The 13,529-nt window shown below is 39.2% G+C and overlaps 1 protein-coding gene across 2 annotated transcripts in view; it reads left to right on the top strand.

Moving 5' to 3' along the window:
• Positions 1-13,529, top strand: part of LOC146829995 (uncharacterized) — a 103,037-nt gene that overhangs the window by 48,205 nt on the left and 41,303 nt on the right. For both annotated transcript variants that reach the window (XM_085604238.1, XM_085604239.1), the window contains 4 exons: positions 905-1,045; positions 3,000-3,140; positions 5,095-5,235; positions 7,190-7,330. In XM_085604238.1, coding sequence (XP_085460364.1) covers positions 905-1,045; positions 3,000-3,140; positions 5,095-5,235; positions 7,190-7,330 — 564 coding nt within the window. The remainder of the gene's footprint in view (positions 1-904; positions 1,046-2,999; positions 3,141-5,094; positions 5,236-7,189; positions 7,331-13,529) is intronic.

The raw sequence follows: 13,529 nt of genomic DNA, 5'->3' as shown, positions 1-13,529 counted from the left end.
TGAATCTGACGCATATGTAACCCACTACACATTACCCAGAACAGCTCATCTCATTTTTCTGCCAATTATTGCAGCACTAGTTTGCTCAGGACATAACTGTAACGTATTTGTCCAGTGTAAGGAGGACTTTTCAGCAGATTTCTAGAGGAAAATATTGTTGCATTAATGTAAGAGACTTACCTACTCATTTGAAGGAGGACAGTGAATAAAATCTCACAGGAAATGGTTGATTTCCTTCATGGACTTTTAGCTGCATAGCTAATTTGGGGTTCTGCATATGGCTGATATTCCATGACGTAAAATAATCCAGCTGCTTCACCCATGGTGTCATTGATGAGTAAATGATGCTAAAACTTGTTGAATATCAGTTGCCTGATCTGAGTGATGGTTCTGCCACTAACTCTGTTAGAGACATTACTGTGGCAGTCTGCTGAACAAAGGGAGTCGCCTTTCACTTAAGGATTAGTAACATTTACTTCACCCAGCATATTTGACAGAGTAGACATGCAGTCATTGTGAGTGTACTCCCACTTTGTGGGTGCATCTGTAGTGTCCACACTTTGAGATGGAAATTCCACTAGCGCAGAAAATCCACTGGCAGAGGAGGGCATTTGTGGATTTTCCATTGAAGTGTTTTTGTCCATAGAGCTTATATCTGCTAAGTTGAAAAAACAGCGACTGATGCAGGACAACTCTATCTTTGATGGAGTTTCCTTCTCTGTCTTGGCAGAGAAAGAAAATGCACCACAATGTGTGTAATCTCTGGATTTGCCAACATATCTACAATTGATTTACGCATTATATAAATTCAACCTGATGGATTTTGATAGACAATCTGCAGTTTAATTTGCTAACCTGTGATTGCAAGATGTATTTTTTATGTAAACAAATGTGTATTCCACAGTCGAATGTGCCATTGAACCAAAATCAAGAGTCAACTGTGGCTTCGGAGGAATCACCAAAGAGCAGTGCAATGTAAAAGGCTGCTGCTATGATGACAGCAAACCGGGAACCATCTGGTGCTTCAATCCACTTCAGCCGAACGGTAAGGTGCTAAGAAGAAGGACGTCTGTGTTTTCAATTTCCGGTTTCTTGTAAAACAGTTGAGGATATTTTGAAATATTAAATGATTGACTAGATTTGAACAGCGAAATACCCCTCTTTGTAGAACACATGCCAAATTCACATAAGAAACTACTGACACAATGGCCTCCAGCATACTCTCTATGCAGTACAGGAAAGTTTGACTTTGAATACTTCGAAGTTGGTATCACTTCTATGGCCTTCTGTGATAAGCTGGCCTGGTATATGATATCCACTAATGTAAGCGGGCACCGTGCACCAGTCCATACAACCCTTATGGTGATTTAAGAGGTCTTAGACAACTGTTAAAGCTCTCTAAGTAGTAGCTGTCGAGAGCAGCCTTCAGGCTAAGTCTTGAAGGAGTATAAAGCAGTGTGTTGTATCAGAATGCAATCTTATAGGATAGATTAAATGGAAAAGAACCACACAAAATATTTTTAATAATATGTATATATTATATGACACTATCTAGTACATTACAAAAGTTCCTAAACCGAGATAGACACAAAGCACACAATACTTTATCAAATAAATCACAGTTAATAGCACTAATGCACAGTGGGCCCCAGAGGGGATCAAAACATATACTAAGAAAGTCGCATAAGAACCACCACTCGAGTCAGGACAATGTCGAGAGGATATAGAATCTAAGGGACCCCAAGGAACCACTAAAGGTGAGTAGATAGGGACCCCCCGGTGAGTGCATGCACTGTGGGAACACTACTGCGGGCTCCGTACAACTCTACGCATAAGTCGCGGTGGAGTTTTAAAGATTAAGGACCCTTCCCTGTCTTCCCAATGATATAACAGAAAATACCCAAAACAACTTTGTCAGATGACGTCAGGTAAATATTCGTAAGATAGCCAATTTGAGAAATATCTATATAAAGAGAATGATAATTTGAATTTTGAAAAAGTCTTAGTGAACAGTAGGATTAAATAAAACACCTGTGTAATGAGTGCTTTGTAGGAAATGAGCAATCATTCTAAAATGTAAAGAGACGAGAGTCTCTGAATCTGACGCATATGTAACCCACTACACATTACCCAGAACAGCTCATCTCATTTTTCTGCCAATTATTGCAGCACTAGTTTGCTCAGGACATAACTGTAACGTATTTGTCCAGTGTAAGGAGGACTTTTCAGCAGATTTCTAGAGGAAAATATTGTTGCATTAATGTAAGAGACTTACCTACTCATTTGAAGGAGGACAGTGAATAAAATCTCACAGGAAATGGTTGATTTCCTTCATGGACTTTTAGCTGCATAGCTAATTTGGGGTTCTGCATATGGCTGATATTCCATGACGTAAAATAATCCAGCTGCTTCACCCATGGTGTCATTGTTGAGTAAATGATGCTAAAACTTGTTGAATATCAGTTGCCTGATCTGAGTGATGGATCTGCCACTAACTCTGTTAGAGACATTACTGTGGCAGTCTGCTGAACAAAGGGAGTCGCCTTTCACTTAAGGATTAGTAACATTTACTTCACCCAGCATATTTGACAGAGTAGACATGCAGTCATTGGCAGTGTACTCCCACTTTGTGGGTGCATCTGTAGTGTCCACACTTTGAGATGGAAATTCCACTAGCGCAGAAAATCCACTGGCAGAGGAGGGCATTTGTGGATTTTCCATTGAAGTGTTTTTGTCCATAGAGCTTATATCTGCTAAGTTGAAAAAACAGCTACTGATGCAGGACAACTCTATCTTTGATGGAGTTTCCTTCTCTGTCTTGGCAGAGAAAGAAAATGCACCACAATGTGTGTAATCTCTGGATTTGCCAACATATCTACAATTGATTTACGCATAATATAAATTCAACCTGATGGATTTTGATAGACAATCTGCAGTTTCATTTGCTAACCTGTGATTGCAAGATGTATTTTTTATGTAAACAAATGTGTATTCCACAGTCGAATGTGCCATTGAACCAAAATCAAGAGTCAACTGTGGCTTCGGAGGAATCACCAAAGAGCAGTGCAATGTAAAAGGCTGCTGCTATGATGACAGCAAACCGGGAACCATCTGGTGCTTCAATCCACTTCAGCCGAACGGTAAGGTGCTAAGAAGAAGGACGTCTGTGTTTTCAATTTCAGGTTTCTTGTAAAACAGTTGAGGATATTTTGAAATATTAAATGATTGACTAGATTTGAACAGCGAAATACCCCTCTTTGTAGAACACATGCCAAATTCACATAAGAAACTACTGACACAATGGCCTCCAGCATACTCTCTATGCAGTACAGGAAAGTTTGACTTTGAATACTTCGAAGTTGGTATCACTTCTATGGCCTTCTGTGATAAGCTGGCCTGGTATATGATGTCCACTAATGTAAGCGGGCACCGTGCACCAGTCCATACAACCCTTATGGTGATTTAAGAGGTCTTAGACAACTGTTAAAGCTCTCTAAGTAGTAGCTGTGGAGAGCAGCCTTCAGGCTAAGTCTTGAAGGAGTATAAAGCAGTGTGTTGTATCAGAATGCAATCTTATAGGATAGATTAAATGGAAAAGAACCACACAAAGTATTTTTAATAATATGTATATATTATATGACACTATCTAGTACATTACAAAAGTTCCTAAACCGAGATAGACACAAAGCACACAATACTTTATCAAATAAATCACAGTTAATAGCACTAATGCACAGTGGGCCCCAGAGGGGATCAAAACATATACTAAGAAAGTCGCATAAGAACCACCACTCGAGTCAGGACAATGTCGAGAGGATATAGAATCTAAGGGACCCCAAGGAACCACTAAAGGTGAGTAGATAGGGACCCCCCGGTGAGTGCATGCACTGTGGGAACACTACTGCGGGCTCCGTACAACTCTACGCATAAGTCGCGGTGGAGTTTTAAAGATTAAGGACCCTTACCTGTCTTCCCAATGATATAACAGAAAATACCCAAAACAACTTTGTCAGATGACGTCAGGTAAATATTCGTAAGATAGCCAATTTGAGAAATATCTATATAAAGAGAATGATAATTTGAATTTTGAAAAAGTCTTAGTGAACAGTAGGATTAAATAAAACACCTGTGTAATAAGTGCTTTGTAGGAAATGAGCAATCATTCTAAAATGTAAAGAGACGAGAGTCTCTGAATCTGACGCATATGTAACCCACTACACATTACCCAGAACAGCTCATCTCATTTTTCTGCCAATTATTGCAGCACTAGTTTGCTCAGGACATAACTGTAACGTATTTGTCCAGTGTAAGGAGGACTTTTCAGCAGATTTCTAGAGGAAAATATTGTTGCATTAATGTAAGAGACTTACTTACTCATTTGAAGGAGGACAGTGAATAAAATCTCACAGGAAATGGTTGATTTCCTTCATGGACTTTTAGCTGCATAGCTAATTTGGGGTTCTGCATATGGCTGATATTCCATGACGTAAAATAATCCAGCTGCTTCACCCATGGTGTCATTGTTGAGTAAATGATGCTAAAACTTGTTGAATATCAGTTGCCTGATCTGAGTGATGGATCTGCCACTAACTCTGTTAGAGACATTACTGTGGCAGTCTGCTGAACAAAGGGAGTCGCCTTTCACTTAAGGATTAGTAACATTTACTTCACCCAGCATATTTGACAGAGTAGACATGCAGTCATTGGCAGTGTACTCCCACTTTGTGGGTGCATCTGTAGTGTCCACACTTTGAGATGGAAATTCCACTAGCGCAGAAAATCCACTGGCAGAGGAGGGCATTTGTGGATTTTCCATTGAAGTGTTTTTGTCCATAGTGCTTATATCTGCTAAGTTGAAAAAACAGCTACTGATGCAGGACAACTCTATCTTTGATGGAGTTTCCTTCTCTGTCTTGGCAGAGAAGGAAAATGCACCACAATGTGTGTAATCTCTGGATTTGCCAACATATCTACAATTGATTTACGCATTATATAAATTCAACCTGATGGATTTTGATAGACAATCTGCAGTTTAATTTGCTAACCTGTGATTGCAAGATGTATTTTTTATGTAAACAAATGTGTTTTCCACAGTCGAATGTGCCATTGAACCAAAATCAAGAGTCAATTGTGGCTTCGGAGGAATCACCAAAGAGCAGTGCAATGTAAAAGGCTGCTGCTATGATGACAGCAAACCGGGAACCATCTGGTGCTTCAATCCACTTCAGCCGAACGGTAAGGTGCTAAGAAGAAGGAAGTCTGTGTTTTCAATTTCCGGTTTCTTGTAAAACAGTTGAGGATATTTTGAAATATTAAATGATTGACTAGATTTGAACAGCGAAATACCCCTCTTTGTAGAACACATGCCAAATTCACATAAGAAACTACTGACACAATGACCTCCACCATACTATCTATGCAGTACAGGAAAGTTTGACTTTGAATACTTCGAAGTTGGTATCACTTCTATGGCCTTCTGTGATAAGCTGGCCTGGTATATGATGTCCACTAATGTAAGCGGGCACCGTGCACCAGTCCATACAACCCTTATGGTGATTTAAGAGGTCTTAGACAACTGTTAAAGCTCTCTAAGTAGTAGCTGTGGAGAGCAGCCTTCAGGCTAAGTCTTGAAGGAGTATAAAGCAGTGTGTTGTATCAGAATGCAATCTTATAGGATAGATTAAATGGAAAAGAACCACACAAAGTATTTTTAATAATATGTATATATTATATGACACTATCTAGTACATTACAAAAGTTCCTAAACCGAGATAGACACAAAGCACACAATACTTTATCAAATAAATCACAGTTAATAGCACTAATGCACAGTGGGCCCCAGAGGGGATCAAAACATATACTAAGAAAGTCGCATAAGAACCACCACTCGAGTCAGGACAATGTCGAGAGGATATAGAATCTAAGGGACCCCAAGGAACCACTAAAGGTGAGTAGATAGGGACCCCCCGGTGAGTGCATGCACTGTGGGAACACTACTGCGGGCTCCGTACAACTCTACGCATAAGTCGCGGTGGAGTTTTAAAGATTAAGGACCCTTCCCTGTCTTCCCAAGGATATAACAGAAAATACCCAAAACAACTTTGTCAGATGACGTCAGGTAAATATTCGTAAGATAGCCAATTTGAGAAATATCTATATAAAGAGAATGATAATTTGAATTTTGAAAAAGTCTTAGTGAACAGTAGGATTAAATAAAACACCTGTGTAATGAGTGCTTTGTAGGAAATGAGCAATCATTCTAAAATGTAAAGAGACGAGAGTCTCTGAATCTGACGCATATGTAACCCACTACACATTACCCAGAACAGCTCATCTCATTTTTCTGCCAATTATTGCAGCACTTGTTTGCTCAGGACATAACTGTAACGTATTTGTCCAGTGTAATGAGGACTTTTCAGCAGATTTCTAGAGGAAAATATTGTTGCATTAATGTAAGAGACTTACCTTCTCATTTTGAGGATGACAGTAAAAAAAATCTCACAGGAAATGGTTGATTTCCTTCATGGACTTTTAGCTGCATAGCTAATTTGGGGTTCTGCATATGGCTGATATTCCATGACGTAAAATACTCCAGCTGCTTCACCCATGGTGTCATTGTTGAGTAAATGATGCTAAAACTTGTTGAATATCAGTTGCCTGATCTGAGTGATGGATCTGCCACTAACTCTGTTAGAGATATTACTGTGGCAGTCTGCTGAACAAAGGGAGTCGCCTTTCACTTAAGGATTAGTAACATTTACTTCACCCAGCATGTTTGACAGAGTAGACATGCAGTCATTGGCAGTGTACTCCCACTTTGTGGGTGCATCTGTAGTGTCCACACTTTGAGATGGAAATTCCACTAGCGCAGAAAATCTACTGGCAGAGGAGGGCATTTGTGGATTTTCCATTGAAGTGTCTTTGTCCATAGTGCTTATATCTGCTAAGTTGAAAAAACAGCTACTGATGGAGGACAACTCTATATCTGATGGAGTTTCCTTCTCTGTCTTGGCAGAGAAGGAAAATGCACCACAATGTGTGTAATCTCTGGATTTGCCAACATATCTACAATTGATTTACGCATAATATAAATTCAACCTGATGGATTTTGATAGACAATCTGCAGTTTCATTTGCTAACCTGTGATTGCAAGATGTATTTTTTATGTTATCAAATGTGTTTTCCACAGTCGAATGTGCCATTGAACCAAAATCAAGAGTCAATTGTGGCTTCGGAGGAATCACCAAAGAGCAGTGCAATGTAAAAGGCTGCTGCTATGATGACAGCAAACCGGGAACCATCTGGTGCTTCAATCCTCTCCAGCCAAGTGGTAAGGTGCTAAGAAGAAGGACGTCTGTGTTTTCAATTTCCGTTTTATTGCAAAACAATTGAGGCTATTTTGAAATATCAAATGATTAACTAGATTTGGACACCCAAATTCTCCTCTTTATGGAACACATGCCAAATTCACATAAGAAACTACTAACACAATGGTCTCCACCACACTATCTATGTGGTACAGTAAAGTTTGACTTTGAATAATTCGGAGTTGGCATCACCTGTATGACCTTCTGTAAGAAGCGTGCCTGGTATATGATATCCACTAATGTAAGTGGGCACCTTGCACCGGTCCAGACAACACTTATGGTGATGTAAGAGGTCTTAGACAACCTCAGAAGCTCTCTAAGTGGTAGTGGTGGGGAGCAGCCTTCAGGCTAAGTTTTGAAGGAGTGTAAAGCAGGTTTTTTTACAAGAATGATCGGCGCATTCCCAAACACGTGGGGTATGTCCCCCGGGCATCAGATGTGAAGTCCTTCGAAAAGGTTTCTCAAGATAAAAAGTAGGATGAGGAAGGTTTTTTTAATGAAATTTCAATGAAAACTTTATTGGTGTTTTGACATTATGCAAAGAACTTCATTTCCCATAATCCTTTATGGAAAAACATGTCATTCGAGTTCATTGTGATAATATGTGATCCCAATGCATTTCGGCACTAATGCCTTCGTCAGGGGATTTTCTGAAAATAATAAATGTAGATGATTACTATCATGTGTGTATTACACGAGGGTTTGTTTTTTCCCAGACGTGGTGAAGGTGCGAGAAAGTAAAGAGAAATGAAGAAAAATGGCGAGGTAAAATGATCTAGAAGCGGGAGGCGTTTTGGAAAAAGTGCAAGACCTAGGTGAATAGTCCGTGATATTAGAGTTATTACGAGTTAGAAAAGTGAAGGAGTAAAAAATTTTTGGGGGCTTATAATAGGACTGTAACTTGTGGTTATCCAGGCGATATTTGGTGCAAACTAGTAATAAAGTCATGTGCAATGTTAAGACGGTTACGGGTGGGAACGGTAAATAAGATGCAAAAAAAAGTAAAGAGGAGTGACCTGATTTGAAGTTGAAAGGTTAAGTTTTGCAAAACGACATTACGCGTGTGGTCATGCATAAGTTTACTAGGGCATAGGGTAATTTTATTAGCGTCTTAAGACATCGTGCAAGTGCTTTTTTAAGGAATTAACGCTTACCGTGTGTTAGTCAAAGAGAGCGAGACCGCCGTTGTTGACTTCCGTGTCGAGATCGTAATCTCGCGATGTGTCGAATGATGTGGCTGTGTATGCTCGACTTGTTATAGCGTGAAGGGATAGAAAAAAAGATATAGAAAAAAGACTAATGGAAAGGGTGATTGGGTTGCGAGTTATAAATCAAAAAAATTTAATAAGAGGGATGTGTTGTGAACTATGGGAAAAAACATACATGTAAATATGAAAAATAAAGCGAGAAGGATGTTAAAAAAATGGTGAGAGAATGTCGCACGGGAACAGAAAGGAGATGATGGTGTGTAACCTGTAACTGCAAATGTTGTGAAAGTGAGAATATGGGAACATTTTCATAGACAATTACTGAACATGACTATGATATGTATTGAAGGGCAGTATTGACATCTGGACCATATTACAAAACGTATCAACATGGTAAAGTTAGGAAACAGAAAATAAGAACAATTCATCATAGGTAACATAAAAATTCCATTCGATCGTTCATTCCGAACGGTTTCATAGAGTTTAAGAGATAAATCCAATAGTTCTCTCGCTGTAACAGGAAGTTATGGTTGTCTCTTCCTTCTTTTCTGGAAATTATTTCGAGAATACAGAATTTGAGCTGGCTGATGTTGTGGCCGGCTTCTAAGAAGTGTTGAGTCACAGTAGATTTCATCTGTTTGGTTCTGATATTAGATTTGTGTTCGTTCAACCTAATCTTGATTTTCCTCTCGGTTTGCCCTACGTAAGTTTTCCCACATGGGCATTTGAGCATGTAAACAACGTTGGCAGTGTCACATGTTGCTGTTAATCTGATTTTGATTTTGTTCCCTTTCATGGGATGGGTAATGTAATCACCTTTAATGACGCTGTTGCAGTTGTTGCAATTTAAACATGGTAAGGTGCCTTTGTGTGTAGAAGATGTAGATGCTTGTTCGGTATGTTTTAGGATTTCTCCAATGTTTCTGTTTCTAGTATAAGCAAAAATGGGTTCTTGGTCGAAGATGTGATTGAAGTCTTGTTCCAACCTTAGTAATTGCCAATGTTTTTTGATTATACGTTTGTAAGGGAGACTCATGGTAGAGAATTTGGAGACGACCGTGAGTTGGTTTTTGGTAGGTTTGATTTGAGTATTGAGAAGTTGGTTCCTACTCATGGATGCTGAACGTTCCTTCGCTTGCTGTAGTACTTGGTCTGGGTAACCGCGAGACCTGAATCTTTGTTCAAGGGTGTTGAGTTGGTCTGTGACTTTGTTAGGATCGGAGACTATTCTTTTGACTCTCAACATTTGTGAGTAGGGAAGGTGTTGTTTAAGAGGTTGAGGATGAAAGCTTTGATAGTGGAGGGTATTGTTTCTGTCTGTAGTTTTTCTGTATAGGTCTGTTTCAAATCCAGTGGATTTTTTGGTGATTTGCACATCCAGAAATGAAATAGAATGTGGATGGATGTTGAAGGTAAATTGTATGCGTTGATCCACTTGATTGAGTTTCTCTAATTGATTTTGGAGAATGTTCACAGAGCCTTTCCATATGATGAAAATGTCATCTATGAATCTGAGGTATAATTTCAGATGATTTTTCCATGTTTGTATTGTTAAGATGTTGTCCTCCTCGAAATGATTCATAAAGATATTCGCATAGGCGGGTGCTGCGCAATTTCCCATAGAAGTTCCGGTTAGTTGTTGGAACCATTCGTCATTGCATTTGAAATAGCTGTGTAGGAGGGTAAATTGCATTAGTTCCATGAGAAAGACTTGTAGATTGTGTTGGTAATCAGTGTGTAACAAAGCTTGTTCAATAGCCTCCAGTCCTAATTGATGGGGGATAGAAGTATATAGTGAATTGACATCCACTGTGCATAGAGTGATTTCTTCGTTCTCTGTAATGATGATTTGATTTAGTTTCAAGATAAAATCGGTGGTGTCTTTGATAAAAGATCTCATGGTGTTGACACTGGGCTGTAAATAACGATCAAGGAATTTTCCTACTGGTTCATGAAGACTCCCACATGTAGTGACAATTGGTCGACATGGTGGTTTTATAGGATTTTTGTGAATTTTTGGTACCAAAAATAGTGTAGGACTTTTAGGATTCGGGTGTAGTAGAAATTGTTTAACTTTTTCATTGATGATACCCCTTTCCATGGCATTTTGAACAATGGTTTGTAAAATTTGCATATATTGTACTGTGGGGTTGGATTCCAGTTTCATGTAGGTATTCGAGTCCTGCAGGTGTGCTGTTATCTGGGAGTTGTAATAACTGGTGTTTAGAATGACCAGGGCTCCTCCTTTGTCAGCTTTAGTACAAGTTATGTCTGCTTTCTGTGCTATTGTTTTTAGAATACCTAGTTCTTTAGATGAAAGGTTATTCTGTTTGGATCTTTTCCGACTGTTGAGTTTGGCTATATCATTTTTAACCAGTGATTCAAACAAGTCCAGACTTTTGTGACTGATCGGTGAGACAAAGGTGGTTTTTACATGTAACCCTTTAAGAAGATCTTCTTCTTGTTCTTTGGAGGATTCAAACACATTGTCAAAAAAGTGACGTAGTCTGAGTTTTCTCATCAATTTAAAAAACTGATGTTGAGTTCAAGAGAATTGGTGCCCGTAGTTGGTACAAAGGATGTACCTTTTTGAAGAATTTTTAATTCGATGTCCTTGAAATGGTAATCCGAGATCTTGGCTGTCATTGTGCGCGTTTGTGGTTGTTCCTTGTCTTTGTCCTTGTTTTTTTCAATATTTTGATTACGGGTCGGAGATATAATGTAGATTTCCTCTAGAGTTTCTACTTCAGGAAACTACCAGCCACTCCCCACCTTGATTTGGATAAATTATCACAGCCACTAAGTAAACTTCCAACTTCTTGTATTAATGTTTGGTATATCAATAGCCACACAGTTCGCTTGTGTGAGTGATGCAATCTTTTTGGCTGACTTCAGGGACTTCACTAGGGCTACCCTTAGCCTTCCATTTGCCCATATTCCAAGGAGACCTCTATCAGATAACCAGACGACACATAAACCAAGGAGCAAACCTTATGAGAACAGTAGCAGATAAATGGGTAAAACATTCCCTTTGATTTTATGACAGCTGACCCAAACAATAATGAAAGAATAAAAGGACTACAGTACCTGCTGCATTTGTGCTTCAGCAAATTAGTTTACATCAAAAACCCATAGCATTATTCCGAGAGCCAAGTTTGGTGGCCCAGCCCAGGCTCTTCTGGGATCTGCCAGATTGTGGGCAGCATGCGTCCGTTGCCGCGGGACAGCGGCACAATTTGCAGCATGAGAGGTGCCGCAGGGCATGCTTGGGAGTGTAGTTCTACCTTTCCTTGGTTGCTCCACACACAGAGTGGCACCCTAGATGGCAGCAGGCTCCACAGACTTCACCAGCGCCGCAGGACAGTGGCATACTTTTCAGTGCGAAATGGGCCGCAGGGCAGGCAGGGTAGGGTAGTTCCTCCTCTCCCTGGTCGCTCCACACGCACAGTCGCAACTCAGATGGCAGCAGGCTCAGCAGACTTCACACAATTGATATAATATTAAGATATAATATATTTGCAGCGTCATAAATAAGTCTTTGGACCTAAAAAGTCCCATTGACAAAATTGTTTAACTATATCAAAAAAAAAAAAAGTCATGTCAGCTACTGTGTTTTGCCCAAATGAACACTCATTTGTTGATGATCCATTTCTAAAGGGCTGAACTCATTTCCCGTCAGCTGGCTGCACACATTTACCAAACCCCGCCCGGGACTGTGGGTTGTCGTGCTTCATTACAGATGTTACAGTCTCTGCACATAAACCAGCTGCTTGTCCAATAACCATTAGTCATAGCTGATTCCTATCAGTTAGTTATCAATATCAGTTAGTGACTCAAACACATCACAAGAGACACAAAAGAGTTTATTGGTCTGGGAAGTAACAGTAAACTTTATGTTTTACCTACTTTTACATGTGTTTGTTTTTAGGTCTAAATCGTCCAACTGCCTGTCAATTAAATTGGAAATAGGGCTCAGTTCATTATATTTTTACTTTTTGTGTACGAATAGACAGTGATTGTTTCATTTTTATTCCAGTTTTGAGTGTTTTGGCACAAATTTAAATGTGCATGTATAAATGAGTACCAGAGAAGTACTACATGGCTTACTCAGCATTACTTTGTAATTAAACCCTATAGAGTCCAAATCTTTATAAAAATGAGTTTTAAACTGGGAGAAACACATTTGAAAATCAAGTAATAATTCTGGTCCTTTTCACTGACAGAATCAAAGGTCCAGGTTTATAAACATTTCATGCAGTGCAGCAAGGCAACTCAGTGGCTGCATTACGTTTTATTGAGACATCAATAAAGCACCATATTTACAGAAATGTGGTGCTTTTCTGCTGCCTACATTTCTAATGCCTGGAACCCATGAAGGCATTATTGGAAGCCAAGTGTGCCCGCCTTATAGTAGGGAATGTTTTTCTGCGTGAAAAAGGGAAACTTCCTGCACCAAACCAATCCTTAAAGGCATTTTCCTTTTGCTATATGGGGTGTGGAATGCATTATACAAAGCAAAAGGAAGTCACAGGGAGAAATAGATACATTTCTCCTCTTTAAGCCTAAACGGCTTGCTAGTTTAAAAATATCTTGGACTAGAACAACAATCATAGTGGTTCACATCTACCTTTGCTGAACTTACAACAAAGATTCAGAAAGGTAAAGTTTTCACGCTAAACTTTTCTTTACCACCTCAAATTTCAACTGTGATTGGGCTTTGAAGCTGCTGCGCGAGACAATATTTCAAATGTCCATGCTTTCATATATGACATTTAACTAAGCAATCATTGTATGCCACAATGATATAACAGAAAATCCTGAAAACAAATTTGTCAAATCATATCAGATAAATATTCATAAGATAGCCAATTTGAGAAATATCTATACAAAGAGAAGGACAATTTGAATTTTGAAAAAGTCTTAGTGAACAGTAGGATTAAACAAAATACCAGTG

This window comes from Triturus cristatus, chromosome 5_1, assembly GCF_964204655.1.
Source record: "Triturus cristatus chromosome 5_1, aTriCri1.1, whole genome shotgun sequence".
Classification (NCBI taxonomy): domain Eukaryota; kingdom Metazoa; phylum Chordata; class Amphibia; order Caudata; family Salamandridae; genus Triturus; species Triturus cristatus.
This window is presented reverse-complemented; position numbering and strand designations above follow the sequence as displayed.